This window comes from Equus przewalskii, chromosome 12 (assembly GCF_037783145.1).
Source record: "Equus przewalskii isolate Varuska chromosome 12, EquPr2, whole genome shotgun sequence".
Classification (NCBI taxonomy): domain Eukaryota; kingdom Metazoa; phylum Chordata; class Mammalia; order Perissodactyla; family Equidae; genus Equus; species Equus przewalskii.
In genome coordinates, this window is record NC_091842.1 from 25,657,299 (window position 1) to 25,683,148 (window position 25,850).

General features: G+C 39.2%; 1 protein-coding gene and 1 pseudogene across 3 annotated transcripts in view; one reads left to right on the forward strand and one right to left on the reverse strand.

The window, feature by feature from the left end:
* Positions 1-333: 333 nt before the first annotated feature.
* LOC103544910 (ERI1 exoribonuclease 2-like) lies at positions 334-6,785 on the reverse strand (annotated as a pseudogene).
* A 144-nt stretch (positions 6,786-6,929) lies between these two features.
* REXO5 (RNA exonuclease 5) overlaps positions 6,930-25,850 on the forward strand; it is a 36,407-nt gene continuing 17,486 nt past the window's right edge. For 2 of the 3 annotated variants that reach the window (XR_011524839.1, XR_011524840.1), the window contains exons 1-11: positions 6,944-7,452; positions 7,622-7,763; positions 11,705-11,817; positions 13,581-13,707; positions 14,743-14,839; positions 17,853-17,996; positions 20,363-20,451; positions 21,718-21,833; positions 23,161-23,299; positions 23,455-23,549; positions 24,541-24,643. Coding sequence is in view for 1 of the 3 variants with exons in the window: in XM_070568383.1 (XP_070424484.1) it covers positions 7,172-7,452; positions 7,622-7,763; positions 11,705-11,817; positions 13,581-13,707; positions 14,743-14,839; positions 17,853-17,996; positions 20,363-20,451; positions 21,718-21,833; positions 23,161-23,299; positions 23,455-23,549; positions 24,541-24,643 (1,446 nt within the window). In the remaining 2 variants the exon portion in view is untranslated. Of the gene's footprint in view, positions 7,453-7,621; positions 7,764-11,704; positions 11,818-13,580; positions 13,708-14,742; positions 14,840-17,852; positions 17,997-20,362; positions 20,452-21,717; positions 21,834-23,160; positions 23,300-23,454; positions 23,550-24,540; positions 24,644-25,850 lie in introns of all 3 variants that reach the window. The other variant, XM_070568383.1, reaches the window with a different exon arrangement.

Below are 25,850 nucleotides of genomic sequence, written 5' to 3' on the forward strand. Positions count from 1 at the left end.
AAACAGTTTAAAATTTGTTTCAAGGTCTAACTGTAAAAGAAGGATATCATATACTATGGTTGCTTATTATATTTAACGTAATAAATATAGTTTACAGAATATTTCATTTGTGGTTCTTCAAAAAAGTATGATAAATTTGGCAAATGATAATATATGAAATATAAATAAAACAGTGTAAGACATTATCAGAATACTCGTAATGTTCGGGAATTCAAGGAACAATCAGGAATCATACGTGAATAGAAGATAAATGTCAGGTAACTGGTGAATCAAATTAGAAACCTGTGAAATTTACTTTTTCTCTGTTTTCACTGTGTGTGTGTGTATGTGTTTAACAGCCTCACTGTCATCTACAGACTATGCGAAACCCTCATAACTTGCAGCCCTATACACTTTTTTCTCTTTACTATACTAAAAGTCACATTAAAGTAAAAATAGTTTAGATGGAAAGAAAGTTTATCAACTCCTCATTGATGGTCTGAGTCTCCATGAATTTTTAGTAGAAAACTCTACATTTCAGTCATAATCAGGGCTTATTTCTGGAGAACTAAAAGTGAGTCCCCTGGGGAATGAGATAGAACTATGCTATTGGCTCTTTCCTTTTGAAGTGTTTATTCCCATTTGAAATAACCTTGTCTGGTTTTTTGGTATTTCCCAATAGGGCAACAGTAGAAGACTTTTCCATAGTTTGGTCCATTATTAGAAACAAGCCTCTTAGATCTTCGGTCACACTTGCATAAAGGAGGTGTCATCCTCCCACTCTTCCAAGGCTCTCGTAGGTTAACTGTAGAAGTTAAGACAGAGGGGAGAACCTTCTGGGAAGACCTTCTCCCTGGGGAGCCAAGAGATGATGTGGGCTTTTCTTCATGACTAGTGAAGGTCTGGTTTTTGGCTGGTGGGAAAGCTGAGGGAACGGATGGACTCCTTTCAGTACCACCTAAAAGAAGAGGACGTTTCCCCAAAACTGAAGGATGAGACATACTGGCATTAACGCTGTTGAAGCTACTTGATTTGCATTCAGGTAATTTAAAGTCAGAAACATCTGAACCTGGATCTTTGGCTTCTTTTACATCATAAATAGTAGTATGTAAACTCTTATACACAATAGACTGAGAGGTTTCAGATTTTTGACAAGTTTCTTCTGTGCCTCCAAAGTTTTCATGACTTAGCACTTCAGATTCTTTTAAAACCATTAATCTTTCTCCAGAATTAAATGAAGTATCTGAGTTCGAGTCACTAATAGCAAGTGTAAATCTATATTTTGCTCAGGCTGAGAGGCTGGCAGTAAAGCTACATCCTCCCAATTGGCCAACACAGCTAAACAGTCAAGAGCAGAACTCATTTCTGTATCAGAAACATGAATAACAGATGAAATGGCAGTTCAAACAAGTACCAATTCTGAACCAATTGCTGAAGACTTAGATCTGGTATTAAATGCAAGATGTTCATTTTTCATTTGTTTCTGCATAGGTGCAGCCAAACTGGGAGACTGCAACTACCCCAGAGATGTGGAGGACTTAGCATTAAAAAAAGACAAACAGCTTTTGACCTTGTGAAGATCCACTTTTATATCGTTCTTTAGTTGTAACTGATCTTCCTGTACCATTATAGGAGAAGTGACACCAATTGATGCCATTTTAACTTTTTCATGAGGATTTATTGTATTTTTAGGCTCACTATTAAATATGCTGGGACTCTGAATGTTACTGTTGCAGGCCAATGTTTCTTCAACTTGATTTGTATTCAAATTTCTGGCCAAAACGTTGGGCTTCTTCTTAGTGGGAACCTATGATTGCACAGACAAATCCAACAGCTTTAGAAACTGTGTATTCATAATTTCTCTAATATACGTTAAATGATATGACAAAAAAGAAAAATATCTTCATTGATTGATTTATAAATGATTGCACATATGACATCTACATTTCAATGAACCTATGGTTATTTCTGGAGTCTGAGATGACAGGATAAGAGGCAAGACACCACTAACCTTGATCAAAGACCTTGTAATTTTCATGAAGCAACCATTCCTGATCATTTTCCAAGCAAGAAGGGCAGTATTCGAAGAACTATCCAACCCTGACGAAATAGATACCAAACACGAATTTTGTGGTATCAGTGTAAAGATATATAGCACAAAAGCCCCCAAAACCAAAAACCACCACTTAAATAGAAATTGGAACATACTGTTAGTTTTATGATCATCTACTAATTTTAATCATGATAAATTGGTCTCGTGGAAAGCTGTGGCAGCCTTACCAATGAAAGACAAGATCTCCCACATTCACAGAGGACGAAGTGAAATCTCGTTAGACAGTTCACATGAGGAACATTCTGTAGGGACCATGTCTCACGAGTAATCTAATAGTCTTGTTCAGGTTTTTCACTAGTCCACTGTATTATTTGGGCATTTGTTTAATCTTCACTTGGTTTGGCTAATTCTTTTCATTCTTTTTAGCAACCAGAAAACCATTAGATGGCAGTCTTTATTTTACAATACTTTATGAAAGTCAATTTGAAAGTCTTAGAAACAATTCGAATTGTATAGATTAGGAGCTTTCTTTAGGCTGAAGGATATTCCTTAGTAGTGACATCACAAAAAAGTAAGATTCATACGAAAGACTTTATACAAATAAAATGACTTAGATAATAAAGTGATTTTCAATTTACACTAACCAGAATGTTCTCATCCCAAGAATTCTATTCCCACTTCCTGCAGGGCACAACTTAGTCTTTTTGGTTTTCTTCTGCAGAAAATATAATCGAATAAAAGAAGACGTATCTACAAAAAAGGATTACTATTTGAAAGGCTTTGTATTAACCATTTACTTTTCATAATTTTTCATTCTATTAGATTTGGAAGGTTCTTACTTTTGTTGTCTTGTTTTTACATACTTTAAGAAATGTATCTATGTGAACATTTCAAAAGAAAAGATTTTATTTGTAGAAACCCATACTCATGTGGGATAAAGTTTAGTCATTTTTCTTTTTTTTTTTCTGCTTTATCTCCCTAAATCCCCCCCAATACATAGTTGTATATCTTAATTGCAGGTCCTTCTAGTTATGGTATGTGGGACGCCGCCCCAACATGGCCTGATGAGCGGTGCCATGTCCGCACCCAGGATCCGAACCAGGAAAATCCTGGGCCAGTGCAGCAGAGCGTGCGAACTTAACCACTCGGTCACTGGGCCCACCCCCTAGTCATTTTTCAAGAGAAGGAAAGTGAACATGCCTCCATCTTTGACCCTTATCTGGTAAGTTACTCTGAGATCAATTCAAGAATTTAAGAATACAGGTTTTAACAGCTGTTTTCTTTTACACTCATACTCCAAGAAAACCTCAAGTCCCAGTCTGCATGAAGTATATTAAAATAGAACAAAGTTAATGATGCCAACCTGAAGTTTACCTCCTCTGGATTTTCATTTATGTGAGCCAATAAATTCCATTTATTTATTTAAAAAAAGACAATGATGCCAGCAGTTTTTACTTATGCTATCATCATTTATAAATAAAATACTAAAAGATGATATAAAATAGAATAGTAAGATTTAGAATAATATATAGTGGTATATTATCATGCTATAATAATATAACATATAATATAAAATACTAAGATTTAATTTCTCTGTTAATATCTAACAATTTTTCACTTTACATAATTTCTATTAAGAAATTAGTTGGTAACTGAGTTTCAAAGTTTCTTAAATACCCAATAAAACACACTGATTATTTCAGGAAGAAGAGTAAGGCATCAAATTACAAAGGCTATAGGGAGAAGGTTATTTGCTTTCAACATTCTAAGAAAATATTAATGTAATTGAGAAAACAGACATCTTATAGCAACCTGAAACCAAATACGACTATCAGTGCTATGCTATCAATGGCACAGCATTGCTATTAATGACTATTAATGATAATAATACATCATGGGCATACAAAAGATCTACCAAATGGCCCATTTTTTCTCTTGATGTCTACATTAGTGAGTGTGAAAGTATAAAAGCAAAGGATGTGAGTTAAATGAGAATTGTTTTTATTCAAGGTTGTAGAAAATAGCATGATAAGAGTTTTCACTAAATCACCTTTACCTGAATTCAGAAGAACAGACAGGAACAATCTAGAAAGATTCTTAAAGTTAAGGCTTAAAATTTTAAGGTATCTCAGAATGGTAATTTTAAAAATATGACTAAATTTACTATTCTTGTTTAACATCTGCTAGGCATTTGGATTTCTTTTCCTGGCCCAGGAGGTTAACAAGTATAATTCTTACTAGGGATAAAGAATTACATACTGGTAATGCTACTCACTTATAATGGATAGATATAATTTATGTTTTACCTGACTAAGTATCAAATGCACATAATTTTACTTTGGAAGTAGAAAGATCTGCAACCCCAGAAGCAAAAATAATTTTCTTCTGTTGCTGAGTCTTCTGAATCCATTTACAGAACTGAGATAAGCAAATCTTCAGAGGGACTCCTTCATCAACTTGAGCCTCAAGAGAGTCACAAATCTGAATTCAACAATCGAATTCCATAATTACTGAGCACATTAATAGGCACTGTGGGGGAATATAACAAAGAAGAGGTTCTAACTGGCAAAGAGTTTATCTAGTGAAAAGATGTTAAAACACATGAGAAAGAGACAATATAATGATTAGAATTCTGCAAGATAAGAAAAATTAGGTTGAGCAATCTAAAATCACATCAAAATATAATAATTAAATCCAGACTGACAGAAATTTGATGTCATTTAATTTCCACAAAATAAATTTGATATTCATTTTTATAACAATATTCTTCCCTATTTTTAAAGATTTCAGTGGACTTCTGGATGGGATATTCCTCTTAACACTGAATAAATGAAATTCCAACTGGTATATAGCTTTTGCTTTCTTTTTAAAACTGATTTCTGAATTTTAGTATTTGCATCATACTCGCTTGGTTTTTGGTTGGGGGCAGGTGGAAGAGAGGTGGGGAAAAGAGAAGGGCATACCTGCTTTATGCCTGGCAGTTCTGTGCAAAATTCAGAAAGAACTGGATGTTCTGGAGACTGAACATAAGCGTGGAACTCAGATTCAATCTCTCCAGTTGATGTGTCCAGCAATACTACTGGAAATTCAACCACAGGAAAGAATCAACTGACAACTGAATATATGATTGTTAAATTAATGCTGCAATCACTCTAAATTAAACATTGATTACCACCACATAGCATTATGAAACAATCATTGTTTTAGCCAAAGCATATTAAAATGACCAAAGCAGCGTGATTATAATAAAGTTATGCCAAAGAATAAGTAAAAATATTAAAGTTATATCTACTTAAAACTCTTGAACATATTTCCACAATCAAATATGAAGACCATACGGAAGTTAAAATGTACTTCTTTTTTGCAAAGGTATTTTTTTAGCTTCTATGCAATTGAGATTTTGTACGTAACCCTAAAACAAGTATTTTATATGATAACACATGATTATTTTATACGATGACACATTTAAGTATTTAGGTTTTTGTCCTTTTTTTGTCAAATCAGGTTTTATAGTAAACTACCAATTCACAGACCATTTTGTTTTCTTAAACTAGCTGTTGACTCATTTCTATCTATAAACCTTAAAGTTACTCATCTAGTGCTACTCTTGGCCATTGGCAGTCCAAATATGCTTATTTCCTGGCTCTGGTGGGGCTTCCCATCATTCCAGCATGTCCACTCAAAATCAATGACAATTAAGTAGTCATACGGCTGCTCTGCAAAAGATCAGGGTGTCCTTAGGCGCCGCCAGTGTTAAAAGTGCAAAGCTACAACATGTAAAGAAACTAAGCACACTACTTACTGGATTTGCTTCTTTCTAGATTTCCATTTGCTGGTGCAATTGACTTTCTCCTAGTTAATCCAAGCTGCCTAAAAATGTAAAACAACCCAATATGTTCAACAAACTCATTCACACTCCTGTTTGAATAGGCTAACAAACTAATGGTATAACCCTCACTATTAATGTAGTAACGTATTGTGAGTGAGAGGAAACTGACCTAAACTTTGAAGGCAAAATTTGTACTAACTGCTAGCCTTTCTTTTGATTTCAGTTGTCATTTTACCTGCGTGGGCCTCAGTACCTATTGCAAACTTACACTAATTCTTTCTGCTCCCCTTATTTTACAGTAATACTGAAGAACTCAAGTGATTGTAGAGGTATAGATGCACTGAAAAGCTTATTTTTTTGCCTCTGCATTTTTCAAGCCCTTGCTGTGTGTACAGCCCAGTTCTGAGAGGCAGGGCAGGTCCAATCTTCCAGGAGCTTAAAATATCTGAGAAAAAAACCAGACATCCATGATAAACTACTGGAAGGTAGTATATGATAAAGGATCCCCGAAGACCCTGAGTCCACAGAAAGGGATGGGCTTCCCGAGGTCTTAAGTGCAGCGACAAACTACTTTGACAAGTAGCTAGTTTCACTAGGCAGGGGCCTCCTGTTCTAGTTTTTTGTTTATGAGGTGGGATGGGGAGTTGGGAATAATAGCTAACATTTATTCACTGCTTACTACATAGCAGGCACTGAATATGGCGACCTCATTTAATCCTCAACTGTACAAAGTACTCACTTTTGCTACCTATATTTAATGGATGAGAAAATGAATTCGGTAATTTGCCAAAGAACACAAATTTGGTACGTGAACCAGGGTCATGCAACTCCGAACCGACACTTTTCTCTATTACACCAGTTCTAGAAATCGGAAATGTGCACAGCGTTTCCAGGCATCAGGCAGAAGGCCACAACGATCCACATTATGAGTTACACGGCTCACTAGGACGTGGTGGGGTGAACGGCTTCAAGGGTGCACTTGGGGCTGCCTGAGACCTGCGGCCGGTCTACAAGGCGCTGTCACGTCCAGTCGTTTCCCGAGGCCTAGAACGCGCCGACACGGGCTCCAGGCCACACAGTCGAGAACCCTGGTCCTTCCAACCTCGCGCACAGGGCGGCCTGAGGCTCCAGGCCGACACCTCTCAGCCCGGGCGTGAGAAGGCAGGTCGGAGACGCCGGGGCTGCAGAGAACGGAGGCTGACGCCGCGCGCCCCTGCCCAGCCTGCGGCGGACGCCACCGCGGAACTTGGAGCGACCCCGCCGGGAACTCCCTCGCTAACCGCGCCAGCCTCTTAGTCGCCGTTCCCGATATGCCTTTCGCTTCAGGGGCCAACAGCCGGAAGTCGCCCGAATCCACTTCCGGTCCGTTCAAACGCCGCGCGCGGCTGAAGAGGGAGTCGCCGCGGCTGCTCAGGCTGAGTCTGAGGGAGTGGTGGCGGCGGTCTGAGCTCTCTGCTCGGCTTTTCCTCGGCGTTTTCGGGGCTCGGTGGCGTGGGAGCCGTTTTGGGGCGCCCCATTCCCTGTATCCGACGGGCAGAGGCGCGTTTGCGCTCTTGGGGAACCGTTTGGAATCCTGCCTCCGGCGCGGACGGTAAAACCGTTGGGCCTGGGGCGGCGCGGTTTGCTCCGCGGCGGGGAGCGCTGTGTGAACGGAAGTGGGGAGGGTCCGAGGGAGGCGGTAGCCGTGGACGCCCTGCTGCCCCCCGCTCGGGAAGCCGGGCGTCGGGGTTTCCTCAGCTCCCGCCCGTCTTTCTGCGCAGCCTCATGGAGCCCGAGAGGGGAAGGACCGGGGCGCTCCTCCAGAAGGGCCGGAAGAGGAGGCGCGCCCCCGGCAAGCGGGTCGGGGCGGCCGAGGCGCGGAGAGCCCGCTCGGAACCTGAGGAGAGGCAGCCCGGAGCCAAGGTGAGCGGTGGGGCTGAGGGGGCGGCCCGAGGCGGTTCGGAGCTCCCAGCCCCTCGGCCCAGCGGCCGGCAGCGCCCGGTCCGCGCTGGACGCTGCTCAGGCGCCCCGCCTTCCGGCCTCTGGGAAGCGGCTCTCCCAGCTGTAAAATGGGAGTGATGGGGCAACGCCTCCCACCTCCGGGGAGATACTGGCGGGTTAGACCTGTGTAGACCTGGCACACAGGACGGATGTTCACTCGGCAGACGTTGATTCGGGTGTTCCGTGTGCCAGGGATTGTTCTAGGTGCCGGGGACATCCCGGCGCACGGAAGCACGATTCCCTGCCCTCGTGCAGTTTACGTTCCAAAGGGGAGTCGTGAGGCTGCTGGTCGTCCCTGCCATTTGCTGAGAGCTGAGCATGGGTCGTTCATCCGTCAGTCGTCACCTGTCTCTTGTGGGCCGGGTGCTGGGCGCCGCCCTGAGCCCCTGGGCTGCAGCAGGGAGTGGAAGACCACTGCTTAGGTTCCAGTGGGGAGAGACAGAAGATCAACAAAAGATACGATGTGTCATCCAGGATGCCGGACGGGAGTTAGTGCTCGGAAACAGATTTTATTGAAGGGGGATTCCCTTTTTTTTTTTTTTTTTTTTTTGCCGATCAGGTTAGCAAAACAGTTTTTTAAAGGTTAATGTGGTAAGAAGTGTAAGGAAATTGACAGTCTCATCACTTTCTTATTTTGAAATACTGTCAAACTTACAGAAAAGTTGCAAAAACAGTACCCAAAACTCCCCCAGCTAACATTTGAAAGAAGTTGCTAACACAATGCTCCATCTCCCCTCCCCCGTTTTAGTGTATATTTCCTAGGAACGATCCTCTGTAACCACCAAAATCAGGAAAGAACTGATACATTGCTATCATCTAATCCATAGGCCTCATTCGAGTTTCTCCAGTTGTTCCAGTAACGTCCTTTTCAAGCAGTAAGATCCAGGCTAGAATGTGTTACATTCAGTTGTCATGTCTCCTTCCATCCAGACAATTCCTCAGTCTTCCTTGACACTCATGACTTTACTACTTTTGAAGAATCCTGGACCAGTTATTTAGTAAAATGTCCCTCAGGTTAGGTTTGTATGTTTCCTCATCAATTAGACGCAGGGTATACATCTCTGGCAGAAATATTGCAGAAGTGATACTCTGTTCACTTGTATCCGGTTGTGCATGATTTCGATTTGTCCCATTACTGGTGATACTAACCTTGATTACTTAATGAAGATAGTGTGTGCTAAGCTTCTCTAAACTTACTGTTTTTTCTCTAATTTTGTAGGGAGATGCTTCCTCAGACTTGCAATTTATTCCTTTTTTTTTAATCAGTATGAACTCATGGATACCTCTTTTATTCAGTGGTTTATTGATGCTGAAAAGATTCCAGATTTGGTCATGAGGCTGGCTTCTGTGTCCTTTTGACATGACCCTATCATTGTTTGAGCATTTACTTTTCTGGCACAAGAAGATTTTCCAGGCGCATGTGTGCTTTCCCTGCCCCAGCCCTGGAATTAGGCATTTCTCCTAGGATACTTAGTTTTTTTTAATGTAAAATGACATTTAGAAACTCAAGATCTGGGTGCTAGATGTCCTCATTGCTACTGGGGTATCCGTAGTCCCAAAAGAGAGCTAGGAAATATGTGCGTATATGAATATACACGTATAGCCAAACACACATACAAATGTTTACATTTAAATATTTTTCTGTATCCATGCATATTGAAAAACATGAATTTAATCAATATCTCTACTTCCAATCCGATTCCACAGGGTTGCTTGTAGTTTTCTCCCTTTTCATACTTATAACTTCCTTCTCTAACAGTGAGAAACCTGACTCCCATTATCTTCAATATATTTGATCAGTCTCCCATTGCTGCCACTGCCCCACACCCTCCTCACCCTTCTAGAGCTCTGTCACCCTGACCTTGTACCGGGTCCCACTCCTGTATCCTTCTCATGTGGCCACCCTCACCCTGTTTGGGCTCTGAATTCTGTAAAGGGCTACCATTGTCCCTCAGCATTGATGCCCTCTTTTACCCTAATGAGTTTCTGACATCTGACATGAGGCCTCACTGCTCTCTACTTCCCACAGCATGGATGTCCTCCTCATACCTCTCGGGGTTTGACACCCCACACCAGGCCACCCTCCTGCATGTGTGTCCTGGGTTCCTATCCCTAGTCCTGGGCTGTCTCCCCTACAGGATGCCCTCCTCACCCTACTCAGGCTCTGATGTCCCATGCTTGGCAACAGTGATGACTCAATGCCATATAGACCCCTACCTGACTCACTCCCACCTTGTCAATCTCATACAGTTCTGGTTGGTAATTACACATTGGTACATTCTTTCTGGAGTTAGCAATATTTATCAGAATGTAAAATATACATGGTTGTTTTGACCAGGAATTTATCCTGGAATTTAGATGTACAAAGATGTTTATACAAGGATGCTCATCACAATATTGTTTATAATTCTTTTGAAAAAACAAGTGTTGTCAGTAGGGAATTTTTTCAGGTAAATTATAAATTTTTAGGTAAATTTAGAGAATGAACTATTATCAAAATTGACGTCTGTTATATTTAACTGATATTTACAGGATTTTTTTTTTTGGTGGGTGGAGTTGGTTACAAAACAGTGTATACTGTAATCCCTTCAGGACAGAGACAGAGAGTTTCGGCTTTGGAGTCTGCATGCCAGTCTTGGTTCTAGCATTTATCTATTCCTCCATTTCTTTATCTGTAAAATGGGTATAATAGTAGAACCCACTTAAGAAGACTTTAATTATGATTTAATAGATGTAAAGTGCTCAAAACTGTAAATGGCTAATAGTAAGTGCTCAACATTAGCTTAAAAAAGTTACAGGGGAAAAGTAATAATAATAGCTGGTGTTTATTAAGTACTTATGATATGTCAGGCACCAGCCTCAGTACACTGCACTTGTGCTACCTCACTGGTCTTCCCAATAATCTCATGAAGTATAATTATTATTACTTTGTAGATGAAGAAACCGAGTCTTAGTTTCAGGCACGTGTCCCAGATGGTAGAGCTTAGTGTTGGAACTCAGGTAGTGTGACTCCAGGGCTTGAGCTCCTAACCACTATACTCTGCTGCCTCTCAGACCAAAATGACAGTGGTAATTATCTGAGTTGTACAATGACAGATGACTTTTATTTTCATTTATCTATCGTCTGTCTGTCTTTTATCTATTTTACCTTTATTATCTGACTCTTTTGTAACAAGCATGAACTACTTTAATAACCACATATAAGTGCAAAGCTATTTTAAGGAGGGGAGAAGCTTTAGGGGACTCCCTGATGCCCCAGGATAAAGTCTGAGTCCTTAGCTTTGACCACATTGATCTTGTGTGATCTGGCTCCCACTGCCCTCTCTTCTTCTATCTCCACTGTTCTGCAACGTGCAATCTTGGCTCCAGCCAAACCAAACTGTGTGTTTAGATGCAATGTTCCCTCCTACCTGGCTGACTCATTATTTTCAAGGCCCAGCCCCAGTATTTTCATCTCAGTGAAGCTATCCCCAAAACTCTAACCCCCAAGGTGGTTAGCTTCTTTGCTGCTATATCCCTGTAAAAGCACTTACCACATTGTATCTTAGTTACTTGTTTCTGCATTTTTTTCCCCTTAGTAGAATGGCTTCCTTGAGAGCATGAATGATGTTTTATCCTACTATCCCTAGCACATAAGCAAGTGTCTGTAATTAAGGGTCTGTATCAATGTTTATTAAATATTCTGTTAATAATGTCATATCACAGGATATGGTTTTAGACCTTCATTTCCAATTAATTAGAACCCTCATTTTGTTTGGATATTTGTTAAAATAATCAGAAACTAGAGTATTTTAATAATTTGTCTTGCTTTGTTGTTTGTTCTCAATAATCATAATTTGTCATACCCTGATTTATTTTTGCAGAAAGCTCGCTTATCTACTTCTTTATTGGCTGAAAACTATGAGGTAACCCATGGCCAGCTATGTGAATTGCTGAAGTATGCAGTTCTGGGAAAATCCAGTGTTCCTAAACCCAGGTATGGTATGAGCTTAAATGGTGGGTAATAGACCTTAGGTTGTTAACTGGTGTCTAGAGGGCCATATCGGCGTTAACTGACATTGTTTGTTTGCCATACAGAATGTCCTAAAGTTTTTCTTAGAATAGTTTCCAACAGTTTAATTTGGAAATTCTTTTATAAAACTCTGGATTTTTGACTTCTTCGAAAAACTCAAGATCTCCCAACTGTCAGTGTATTCCCACGTGGCAATAATTTGTCAAAGCTCCCCACTTTAGATGGGGCATGTACACTTCACTGTCCCTCCTGGCCTGCTTCCCTTGTTTATAGTGTTTGTCTGGCCACCATAGGTAATTTGGTTTGTAACCCCCAGATGAGAACCAGTTGAAATAACATGGTCATATGTTAAGAATTCTAGTCAAGGGGCTGGCCCCGTGGCCGAGTAGTTAAATATGTGTGCTCTGCTTTGGTGGCCCAGGGTTTTGCTGGTTCAGATCCTGGGCGTGGATGTGGCACCACTGATCAAGCCCTGCTGAGGCAGCATCCCACATAGCACAACTAGAGGCACTCACAACTAGAATATACAACTATGTACTGGGGGGTTTTAGGGAGAACAAGGAAAAAAAAAAGATTGGCAACAGATGTTAGCTCAGGTGCGAATCTTTACAAAAAAAGAATTCCCGTTAATATTTTTTCATTCTTTTACAAATAAAAGGCAAAGAGAATTTTACTATTTTGATATCCTCAATGCCATTGTTAAATGTCTAATGAAAATTGCCCTTGTATATGTACCAACAGAGAGATTTTTCAGATGGTCACATCTGTCCAGGGGAGGTTAGGTAGATACCTCAATAGCCATCTTCTGCGTTAACAAATATTGCCATTGCTCTGTCAATTTATCTAAAACTGGCTTGTTTTTTTTTTTTGTTTTCTCCCCAAAGCCCCCTGGTACATAGTTGTGTATTTTTAGTTGTGGGTCCTTCCAGTTCTGGCATGTGGGACGCCACCCCAGGATGGTCTGATGAGCAGTGCCATGTCCACGCCCAGGACTCCAACCGGCGAAACCCTGGGCCACCGAAGCAGAGTGCGCGAACTTAACCACTCTGCCATGGGGCCGGCCCCTAAAACTGGCTTTTTTTTTTTTTTTTTGGAGGAAGATTAGCCCTGAGCTAACTGCTGCCAATCCTCCTCTTTTCACTGAATAAGACTGGCTCTGAGCTAACATCCATGCCCATCTTCCTCTACTTTATATGTGGGACACCTACCACAGCATGGTGTGCCAAGCAGTGCCATGTCCGCACCAGGGATCCGAACCAGTGAATCCTGGGCTGCCGAAGCAGAACATGCACACTTAACCGCTGTGCCACCGGGCTGGCCCCTAAAACTGGCTTTTTTGAAGCCACTCATATGATTACTGGCTTTAGAAAAGACTGCAGAGCAAGTTGGGATCTTGAGGATATGCCTTTGTAAAGTGAGCTTAGTTCTGATTTAAAACAAGTCTTAATTTAAGATTTGAAACAAATCTTAATAGGATTTTGGATTTGAGTACATTGCATTTCACTTGGTATTCTACTTGATTTGAATGCAGTAAATAATCATCTCAAGAGATCTTTATTTGAATTCTATGCAGTAAAATAGCTGTTCTCCATTTCTAGTCAATCAGTAAGTGAAGATAAACTCCATTAGCTGTTGCTCACTGCTTTTCCCCCCACACTTCCCTTCCATATGCCTATAACTGACTTGACAGTATCACTCTTAGCTGTGTTGGTTTGATTTTTCAACAGCTGGTGCCAGCTTTTTCACCAAAACCAACTGAACAACGTGGTGGTTTTTGTACTGCAGGGAATGAGTCAGCTACACTTTTACAAGTTCTATTTGGAGTTTGGATTTCTCCGAAAGGCATTCAGACACGTAAGTTAAGAAAACTTTGTATGAGGGCCTGAGTCAGGTCCTCCCACCCAGAGACTAATGCACATGTCTCAAACCGTGCTCCTTGACAACCAGATTGAACAAGCAATAAGGGTTGTAGAAAGCAGAAAAGGCTAAGATTCAGAGACCTCATGTTGAGGTTAGATTTGTCTCTCATTTTCTTTGGTAATCTAGTCAAAGCGCTTGTTCCCAGATTGTGGTCTGTAGTTCACAGGTTGATATTTTATTTGGGCCATGGTATTTTCAAAGATTGTAAAATTTGCATAAAGTCTGTTTTTCTGCCTCTCTTGACAACATCACAAAATTGAGCACCCTTAGAACAGTGTCTGGAGCCTAATAGCAGCTGTCCTTTTTAGAAGAGGCGTATGCTCTCCATTTTCCCATTGTCTCCTCCATTCCTTATTGAACTGTTTCATCCATTTACCCCTAAGGATATTTGAGTTGGTGACTCCTAATTTAATCTCCCTATGTCTCCAGTTTTCGTTTTTGCTTTCATTTATTGAACACTAGCTGCATGCATCATCTTTAATTCTAACTATAGTCCTATAAGAGATAGATACTTTTTTTATTCCCATTTTATACATAAGGAAACTGAGTAACTTTGCATAAGTTACAGCTACTAAGTGGTGGAGCTAGAACTTAAGCCCAGGTGAGCCTGAGGCTGGAGCTCTCAGTCTCTTTGCCGTGTCATCTGTTTGCTGTTTACTGAGGTAGTAGATATGGAAGTGCTTTGAAAAATGCAAGGGACTTTCCTTTTCTAAGTTATACATTTCTGTAATGTTGGGTTTGTTTTTTTTTTTACAATGTGTAGTCAGAGAAGCAAAATTTCTGGAGTGGGATAAATGTGGCTTCACTCTCCTATTCACCTTTACACATTAAGGAAACAGTCCTCATTTTAGAATGCAAACAGTTAAGGTCCACAACTTTCATAGCACTGAGCTGACCATTAAAGTCCAGATCTTTGACAGTATTTTAACTGCTTCTAAGCATTTGTAAAAACCTGTTACATCTTTTCAGAAATTCCGCTTGCCTCCTCCATCATCTGACTTTCTAGCTGATATCATTGGGCTGCAAAAGAAACAAACCACTGGGGATCCCTCCAAGATGATGCAAGGTATGGCTGTGACCCTGCTTTCTAAATGATTTGCTCATTCTAAAGGTGTTATGGATACGCTTGTAAGTAGGTTTATCAGTCAAGTTTACTCCTGCAAGCAACAAAACTCAATTCTAACTAAGTTAAGCAGAAAAACAGTTTTTTTTGTTTTAAAGAAAAAATAGGTAAGTACCCAGGAGATTAAACAGCAGAAACCATAGCCAAGGTTTATGCCTCAGAAACCATCTGGTTAGATTAGAGAGCTCAGGCTGCCCAGAGATATCATTGACATTGGACTCTTATGAATTACTGTGAATAATTTTTAAACTGTCACTGGGTCTTTGTACTCAAAAGTATACAAATGGGAAGGAAGATCTCGCCTTTGATTAAGGTAAGGGACACCCACTAGTACTACTCATAGTGGGGAATAAGCCCTGAGATTTAGATGCTGGCCAGCTAAAAGACAAATATCCAGGATAGCAGTGTTTTTCAAACTGTAGGTTGTGTCCCAATAGCAAGTAATAGTTAACCTTCTATTTTTGGCGGGGAAGGACGTGAATGAGAGTAGAAAAGACCTTGTCAGAGTTCATTGCACAGAGAAAGGTAAATATCGTTCAGTGATGCTCTTCTTCTGTTCAGAAATAATTAAATAATTGAAGAGTTGCACTGAGGAGTTGTGAAAAAAGTGGTGAGGAGTAACCAGTGATTCCTTCCCATCTCCTTCAGGCCTGACCTTTCCATTGTTCCCCTCTCCTTCCAACAGATGCCTGTATCTGACCTGCAGCTGTGTTTCATTTGACCTGCACTATATTGTAAACATCTTTGAGTAAATCACAGAATAGTTGTTGTGAGATTCAAAGTTCGTGTAAGGACATCGAGTTATAAAAGAAAACATATGGTCAGGAAAAAGAAATTTGATATGGCTGAAGAGGAGTATAGATTGTTGGGGATGATTGTGGCAGGTGGTGGAGAATAAGACAAGGTAGTAGTGAGAGATGAGGCTGAGAGGTACGTTACAGCTCTGTCCTGCAGGCTGTAAATGCCATGCTAAGGACTTTGGATTTTATGCTGTAGGCATTGGGGAGCCAGAGGGTTATGGCTAGTTCTCTGTCCTCTTAAGGATTTTGCTTTGTTTTCCCATCCTAAATACCCAAGTCCCCCAGGCATAGTCCATAGCACTCTGATCTTCAACTCAGTCTTTCCTTTGGAATATTCATCTATTCTTCCCAATTTTACATATCACTCTTTTATGGATAACTCCTATATCTTTGTCTCTAGATCTGATATCCCAGATTCCAGGCCTGCATTTTCAGTTGCCTGCTGGATGTTATTACTTGGATATTCCACTGTTTCCTCAATCATAACAGCTAAAAGTATTTTTCCGTCTCTAAATAACAGACTCCCATCTTCAAATTGCCCTTGCTGTGGTACCATTTTTCTGTAATACACCAATTTTGAATTTTGGCTCCCCATACCCAGTGTGCATGGTTCATTCCCTTTGCTCCTATGAATCTCTATTCAGATGTCACTTTGTTAGAGACCTTCCCTGATCATAAAATATATGACAGTAACCCTTTTCTTGCTCCAGCACTCCATCTCTTCTTTTCTCTACTTTACTTTTTTTCCATAGTCCTTTTATCCTCGCCTGATATATTATATATTTGTTTGTTTATTGTCCATCTTCCCAACTAGGATTTAAGTTCCATGGAGAATTTTGTTGATTTTGTTCACTGGGGAGTCTGTTGTGGCTAGGACAATGCCAGGCGTATAATAAGTACTCAGTAAATAATTTGTTCATTGAATTGAATTATTCTGTCACTGCTGTACCAGTTTTTCTTGTGTAATGTTTCTTTCATGTTTTCTCCTTTCCTCCATCCCTTCTACCACCTTAATCCAGACTCTAATCTTTTTTTTTTTTTTTTTTTTTGCCAGAATTACTGCAAAACCTTCTCATTTCTCTCTCTACTCCATTTTCTTCATATCTTTCAGGTTGATCTTTCTTAAAATACTGTTTGGTTATGCCATTTCCCTTCTCAGAAACTTTCTTTTGCTCCCCATTATGTGTTGAAGGATGGACTAAAGTCCAAACTCTTGAGCCTGGCATTCACAGTGGTCTGCAACTCACTTTTATCCTCCTCTCTCAACTTTGTTTCCTACACTGCTGTCCTACATAGACCTTTTTTTCTGCACGACTGGTCTAGTCACTGCCATACCAAGTTTGCTTTGTACATTTCTGACTTACCTGGAATGCCCTCTTTTCTACTTATGATACTGTGGCTCTTTTGGTTGCAAGGACCAGATACTCATTCAGACCAGTTTGTGAGAGGGATATTATTTGAAGGATGCACGTGGACTAGAAAGCCATCAGGAATCTAAATGCTTCTAATGAAGAGCTATTCTCCTTCGCTTTCGTGGCATCTTCTCTGTTTTCTGTTCTCTTCTAACTCATCAATTCTCTGTATTTCCTAGTTCAGTTCTGGAAACAAACAGTCTGATCAGTTTAGCTAATTACGTCGACCCTTTCTAGCGTATCTTGACAAGAAATATCAAGTCACTGGTCAGGTGAGTCTTTCTTAATCCAGGCCCCAACTCATAATCCAATCAGTGACTACCCCTATTAAAAGAACAGGCTGGTGCTTGAGTAAGTGGCTAGGGGTCGAATAGATTTAGCTAGACTGGGCTATTAGGAGTGCAGGCACTGTAATGGATAGGCCTAATACACCAGCTATCTTAATTCTGCCTTTGTTCAAGACTCAGCTAATCTTTTCTCTCTTGAACCTTCTCTGACCACCCCACCAGTGTATTCTTCTTCCTTTCCCTTTTATAGCTTTTATTATTATGACCCATTTGGGACTTATTTTCTCTTTGTGTTCCTATAACTGTGTTAGAGTGCAAGCTCCTTAAAAGTTGGGGTTGGGTCTTATATATCTTTTGATCTTCACTGTGCTTACCCTACACAACATGAAAAGACGTGTCTTCTGAGGTCTCTTAAACACACATTCTAATGTATATTTGGTTGTCCTCCTTGTTTCAGGGTCTTTACCTTCTGCCAGTTCAGAAGTCACCATCAACCTGCAGAATGACCCCATCATTCAAAAGTATGGCTTTAAGAAAGTGGGCTTGACCAGATGCCTTCTCACAAAGGAGGAAATGAAAACATTTCACTTTCCATTACAAGGTTGGTCTTGATTGAATCTGATGTTGGTAACAATGTAAGAATATCTGGAAGTTTATTTAAAAATATTACTGTTAAAAAAAAAATTACTGTTGAAAGTTCATTTTTTTGGCTGCTTTCCAAGTGACCTATTCCATCTTCTGTTCATCAGGAAATATTTTAATTGCAGTATTTCCTCAAGTGTGGGATGTGTACCATGATAGGTAAAGTGATGATTTTAGGTAGAACATGAACATGACCGTAAATAGCATTGAAATATTTAGTGAGAAAGTTATTCCCTTTTCAGTTTTCTTTCATTCCTTCTTAATATATTAAAAAGAAGTCAATATGTCTAACATTTCAGCACTTCTCCAGTACTTCTGATCCTCCTCCCACCCCACCTTCGTTTTCTTTAAGGAACAGAACAGGTCTGGGCTCAGAGACTTGGTCAGTTGTGTAACATAAACTTAATAAAAATGCTTTGATTTCATTTTATTTTGTTTATTACCTCTTAATCACAGCAGTGTTGTTAAATTGCCTTTTTTAAAAAAAAAAAAAAAGCTCTATTGAGATATAATTAACCTACCATGTAGTTCACCCATTTTAAAGTATACAATTCAGTAGTTTTTATGTTTGCAGTTTTACAACCATCACCACAGTCAATTTTAGGACACCTTTATCACCCCAAAAGAAAACCCGTACTATCGTTTACCCCCAACACCCTTAGCCCTAGGCAACCACTAATCTACTTTCTGTCTATAGATTTATCTCTTGTGGATATTTCATATAAATGGAATCATACAATATGTGGTCTTTTGTAGCTGGTTTCTTTCACTTAGCATAAAGTTTCCAAGGTTCATCCATGTTGCAGCATGGATCAGCACTTCATTTATTTTCATTCTAATGATATTCCACGTATGGGTATACAATATTTTATTTATCCATTCATCAGTTAGTGGACATTTGAGTTGTTTCCACTTTTTGGCTGTTATGAATAATGCTGCTGTAAACATTCAAGTACAAGTTTTTGTGTGGACATGTTTTCATTTTTGGGGGGTATATACCTAGGAGTGGAATTGCTGGGTTATGTGTAACTCTTTGTTTAACTTTGTGAGGAACTGCCAGACTGTTTTTCAAAGCAGCCGTACCATTTTACATTCCCTTCAGCAGTGTATAAGGGTTCTAGTTTCTGTATATTCTCACCAGCACTTGTGATTCTCTGTCTTTTTGATTATACTCATCCTAGTGGGTGTAAAGTAGTATCTCATTCTGATTTTGATTTGCATTTCTCTGATGGCTAATGATGTTGAGCATCTTTTCATATGCTTATTGGCCATTTGTATATCTTTTCAGATCCTTTGTCCCGTTTTTTAATTGAGCTGTCTTTTTCATTATTGTGTTATTGGACATATAAATTTCCTTTTAAAATAGATTTACTTAAGTGGAAAAACTTATCTGTAAAATGGAGTTAATAGTTCATATATCATAGGGTTGCCCTGAGGATTAGATGAGTTAATGTACAAAAGGTGCTTAGTATGGTCCCTGGCACATAGTGCTTAAAAAAAGGTTTTTTTTTGTTATTATTGCCACTAATAATGTAGATAAGGAGAACAGCCAGTATAATGTCTCCCAGATTTAAGGATGCCTCTCTTTTCATTTCTAGACCATATTTTGATTCAGTTGTAAACAGTTGGAAATTTCAGGGCACTGTGACATAGAAACTGGTCAGAGCTTTTCATACTCCCCTTTGTTTCTTTTAAACAACATCTACGTATTTACCTTTACTGTTTCAGCCTCCGTCTGACAGTGGGAATCTTCAACGATTCAAACACTTTTGGGCCTCTGAGCTGAATGTGCCTGGTTATTACTTAGGGTACACAACTGAGAGGGAACCCTAAGCCTATAGCTGAGCCTCTGTAGGGATTTTTTCAGTCTATGATTTCAGAAAATGCAGGCATGTTTCTGAGCAGAGATCTCAGAGAAATCTCAAGGGTAGAGTTGGGTGCATGGGTGCACATGATGAATGTTATTTAAACTTTGCCTATAGTGAGATCCTTTGAGATCTCTACTAAGGTGAATCTCATTCCTACTTTCTCTTGCTTTATTTAGGAAAGAAAGATGCCATATACAGTCATCTGCATACTTTATTCATCATCTCTTAGTGCCTACATGGAAAAGGTCCGATGACTTTGGATTTAGCCACAATTTAGCTATAATCTCTTTTCTCATAAGGAGGACAAATTGTTACTTGGTAACTGCCAGGAAGTCCAGGCCTTAGGATCTCCTATAACAGCAGCCTACATTATTTTCCCAGAATATAAAAATAAGTGGATGGAGATTAGAACCATCTCTGGTTCTAAGGGCAAATATTTTGTTCCTTTTCCTCCTAGATTTTCCTGACTGTGAGAACTTCGTACCTACCAAATGTAATGGTTCTATAACAGAAAGCAGTCCTCTCTTTGGACTTGACTGTGAAATGGTAAGTACTACTTTTGATTTTTTCACCTGGAGTGTTGCAAACTAGGGTCTAATAGAAGATGGTTTCTTGAGTCTAGTGCATCGAGGAACCAGTACATTCAGTTCCAATATTCAAGTAACTGAAAGTAGACCCTCTTACGTTTTAGAAAACTTGCATCTATGCTTTAGGATGAAGAATAAATATCACATAAGTTTTCTAATTAGTTGCTATGTTTAATCAACTTTTTGTACGACTCTAGAAGTATTTCTGTTTTGTTTTTTTTTGCTGGAGAAGATTAGCCCTGAGCTAACATCTGTTGCCAATCTTCCTTTTTTTGCTTGAGGAAGATTAGCCCTGAGCTAACACCTGTGCCAGTCTTCCTCCACTTTTTTTATATGTGGGTTGCCACCACAGCATGGCTGATGAGTAGTGTAGGTCTGTGCCCGGGATCCGAACCTGTGAACCCCAGCTACTGAAGCAGAGTGTGCCGAACTTAACCACTATGCTGTGGAGCCAGCCCCAGTCCTTCTGTCTTCTGAACAGTGTTTTGTTGTTCCCTTGAAAACTTTGCCTCAATTACCATTGGTTTGTTTTAGGTTTACACATTTAAGATCAGAAGTAGGATTTTCCTGCTTAAGCTCCCCGTGTGTTTTACTTTGTCTAATTAGTAAATCTCCTTTCAAAGACAGTGCATCCTCTCTCACTTAGTACTCAGGCAACAGTTTCTCAATTCTTAACAGAGTGGCTAAGAGCTAATGTTTTGAAGTCTGTCATATCAGGGTGTGTATCTTGGCCTTGCCTGCTAGTGGCCATGTCACCTTAAACAAATTCCCTAACCTCTCTCAGTCTCAGCTTCTCCCTCTTTGTTGTGGGGACAATAATAACCTCATTGAGTTATTATGAGGTTGTATATATAAAATGCTTAGTACTGCATTAGATGATAATAGACTGTGCTAATAAAAATTACTTATTAGTAGCACTTAGCATAATACTGGAAAGTAGTACACACTCAGTAAAAGGTACAGGATTGATGTTATTATTTCCACTTATCTTCCTTCAGTACATCCTTCCCAGAGAAATTGTACTGTTGGTTACCTTAAGCGTGATGTTCCGCAGCCTGCCTAGCTTTAATTTCATTCATATTGGATCCTCTAGTCAGTAAAAGACTGTGCCATGGTCACAGAGATCCCAGTAGATTAGGGTAGATGGCAGTTGACATAGTCTGAATAATGAGAGGAAGCAAGAGCTGCTGCAGTTCAGCAGCCTGACTATGTCCTGGTCTTTCAGTGCCTCACATCAAAGGGGAGAGAACTAACACGCATCTCACTGGTTGCTGAAGGAGGCTGCTGTGTTATGGATGAACTTGTTAAACCTGACAACAGGATTCTGGACTACCTCACCAGGTATTTTTCACCTTGCCTTCAGCTTTTCCTCATTCTCATGGAACGAGACTTAACAGGAATAACCTGTAGATTCTGTTTAGTTAGGTGTTATCTACTTATATATTATCAAAGAAAAGGCTGGGGCACCACAACTGTAAATTTTAATACTAAAATTGCTCTTATTCTTCTTGCTGTCCAATCTTCCTGTGACTTTAGGTCAGCAGACTGTTAACTTCCTTGTGATAGAATCTCCTAATTGTAATCATTATCTAGCAACTGCCAAACAACTAGAGCTTTGCTCTCTGATAAGACCACATAAATCTGCATATCATCATTTGGCAGGCAAATGATGTTAGAGCTTAATCTGCCTTGACCTCAAAAAACAAAACAAAACTAAGTTTCTCCATAACAGAAATTTGAAGCTCAAAAATTTTAGTCTGTCTTTCCAAAGATTAGCATGTAATTTCAGAATGTATACACTACAGTGATTAGGCAAAGAAAAGCCAGTGAAACATTAGTATTTCTGCCTGTTGAAATTGCACCAATAGATTCATGCTTACTTAGGCACAGAGCTGCCATGATAGTGATACTGTCCTATTAACAGACATGATGATTTGACAGTATTCCTAAGGAACAGTCAGGTGTGGCAAAGGTGAATGTATAAGTGTGTTTGTCACAGTATTGCAAAAATATGGGACTATAAATATCTGAAAGTAGGGAATTGTTTAAAATATGTTATATACATATAATGGAATATTTTGTAACCATTTAAAAGGATGTGCTGACAGATAAAGACAATCTCTGTATGACTCCACTTATATGTGGAAGTTAAACATGTAGACAGAGAACAGACTAGTGGTTACCAGGGGAAAAGGGGGATGGGGGTGGGCACAAGGGGTGAAGGGTGCACCTACAACATGACTGACAAACAATAGTGTACAACTGAAATTTCACAAGGTTGTAAACTATCATAATCTTAATAAAAAGTAAAAAAAAAAAAGATGTGCTGAAATAGATTACTGGTATGAAAACTTGTTCATGATATATGACAAATGATAAGGTCATGTTATAAAGTAGCATATGCATTATGATTACATTTTTTATAATAATGAAATACACATGAGTATATCTCAAAAATATGAAAGCATATTTACTAAAATGTAAAAAGCAGTAATCCCTGGTTGGTGAGATTATGGGTAAGTTTTAATTTCCTCTTTGCTTATTTGTATTTTCAGTGTCTCTACACTGAGCATACATTAATTTTTTAAAATATTCTTTTTGAAATGATTTTCCAGGGAGGAAAACTTATTAGTATAGTGGCTTGTCCATCTCTTTTTTTTACTGAAAGTTTCTCAGGAATCACGAAGAAAATTCTTAACCCAGTGACAACCAGACTCAAAGATGTACAGAGACAGTTAAAAGCACTGCTTCCTCCTGATGCTGTGTTAGTGGGCCACTCCTTAGACTTCGATCTCAGAGCACTGAAAGTGAGTATCTAATTGAAGACTTGGTTTTTCTAGTATATATGCCTGTTCCATTTCTCTCAAATCTAAAGCCGTGAGCTTTTCTATCCTTCAGCCCTCTTGTTTTTGTTTTTCCTTTAGCATAGGATGCTACTCATTCTATTCTCTTTCCTCCTCAGATGATACATCCATATGTTATTGATACATCATTGCTTTATGTCAGAGAGCAGGGCAGAAGATTTAAGCTAAAGTTCTTAGCCAAAGCTATTTTGGGGTAGGTTTGTTTGCATATTATAATATTGTCCTGAGAAATTGCACATAAGTTAGCATATAGTATCTTATTTAGTGCATATTGCAAAATTGAGGGTCTCTGTTCTCCATCTTAGTTTGTAAACATTATTCCTTTAATTGCTTATGAATCCTGGCATCCTAACTCCAGAGAAGGATAACTGAGAAATGAAGAAATTGTGGTAATATAAAAAAAGGTTTACATTCACAGCTGAGGGTTGATGGATAGAACTGGTCAGGGAGGGGCAGAAAACTTAACCCAAATTTCAAAACATAACATTCTTACATTGAATGTATCCTATCATGTACAAACACATATGTGTAAAGATGTTTATTATAGTATGGTTTAAAGTATCCCAAAAAACTACAGATATTCTACGGGACTGGTTAATAAATTATGGTTATCTGTATTATTGAATACTTTGTTATTGTTGTTCAAAAGAATGTGACAAATCTGTATATGCTCATAAGGAAACCTCTCTAAGATACTATGGAGAATAAAATGGAGATGCAGAACAAGATCTGTATATGCCTAGATTATCAATATGATGTAAATTTGATTTAGATATATCTAAGACATAAATGTAGGAGTTTTTTAAAAACAACCAAGAAAGGATTTAAGTACATATAGACAGTTGTATATGAATAGGAAATTTCTGGAGAGTAACTTAGTAAACAATGGTTGCATCTAAGAAAATGAGACATGGAGTTGGCTGGGGAGTGGGCCAGAGACTTTATTGGGTAACCTTTTGTCCAGATGATATGCATGCTGTAGATGAAGCTATTCTTGATTGTTTTACGTCCTCAGTACCTCTCTCAGGTCCTGGCATTTAGGAATAAAGGAATCTTGAGTATTGTGATGCAAATATGATTATCGAAATGCTGAAATTTTACATGTAACCAGGATATTTGAGGTGGCTGAAAGAACCTATCATTAAAATACTCCCAGGTATGTCAATTTTATTTTGACTTTCCAGGAAGGATATACAGTGTCCAGATAGGCTTGGTCATGATGCCACAGAAGATGCTAGAACAACCCTTGAATTGGCTCGATATTTCCTTAAGTATGGCCCGAAGAAGGTTAGTATCTTTAACCTGTGTGTTTTGCCTTTCTTAAAATTATGGGACTAAAACAGATAATCACGGACCACCATCTCCTGTTATTACCTTTTTTAACAAAAATGGGAGTATAGTTCAAACTGAGCGTGTATTGGAATTAAGTCTTGTATCACTCGCATAATGTAGTGGTTAAGTATGTAGTCTCTGAGGTTGGACCTCCATGTTTTTAAATACTCTGCTATGTCTAGTGATAAGATCTAGGGTAATTTCTCTGAATAACTTGAGTTTCTAGATCTGTAAAATGGGAACACACTTCTCTGGGATATTGGTGAGGGTAAACGATGCCATGTATAACACTCTTAGCACAGTGCCTTGAATATATTAAGCACCATAACATGGTTTTGATTATTGTAGCTGATGCTAATACTGGTAATAATTATAAAAAATCTACATGGATTTTTGCTCTCTTGGGGTAGACACAGCATACCATTGTTGCAACAGCAGTTCAGTGGGTATAGATTAGAACAGCACAATAAGGGAGATGTTGAAGAGGACATAGTTTCTGACAGACCTTGTTATAATGTATTCTAACCTATTAGATTGTCCCATTGCATGATATATTCTGACTCCATTAGAAATAAATTGTTGCCCATGTAGAATAGTAAACAGCCAGAATAGTGTTTTGTGTCATGGTGGTAGAAAGACGTTCTAAAATATCTTATTGGGCATGTAAATAATGATAGCCACCATTCACTGAGATCTTACTTAAGAGTACTGTTTAAAATGCTTTATATACATTATCTTATCCTCATAGCAACCCTATGAGTTAACTATTATTATCGTCTCAATTTTATATGTAAGTGTCATGAGGTTTTGAAAGGCTAAATAACTTATCTAGGGTCCCACAGCCCTCAGAGGTGGAACCAGGATTCAAACCCATGTTTGTCAAATTCCAAAGCCTATCTTTGCTCTATTATAGGGGTTAGCAAACTTTTTCTGTAAAGGCCAAATAGTAAATGTTTTAGGCTTTACAGGCCATATTGTCTCTATCACAGCTACTCAACTTGCTATTGATGGTGCAAAAGCAGCCATAGCAGTATGCTGATGAATGAATGGGCAGAGCTTTGTTTCAATAAAATTTTACAAAAAACTTACTGGGCTGGACTTGACCTGAAGCCTAGAATATGCCAGCCTCTGCTCTAAACCGTTACATCAGAGGTTCTAAAAA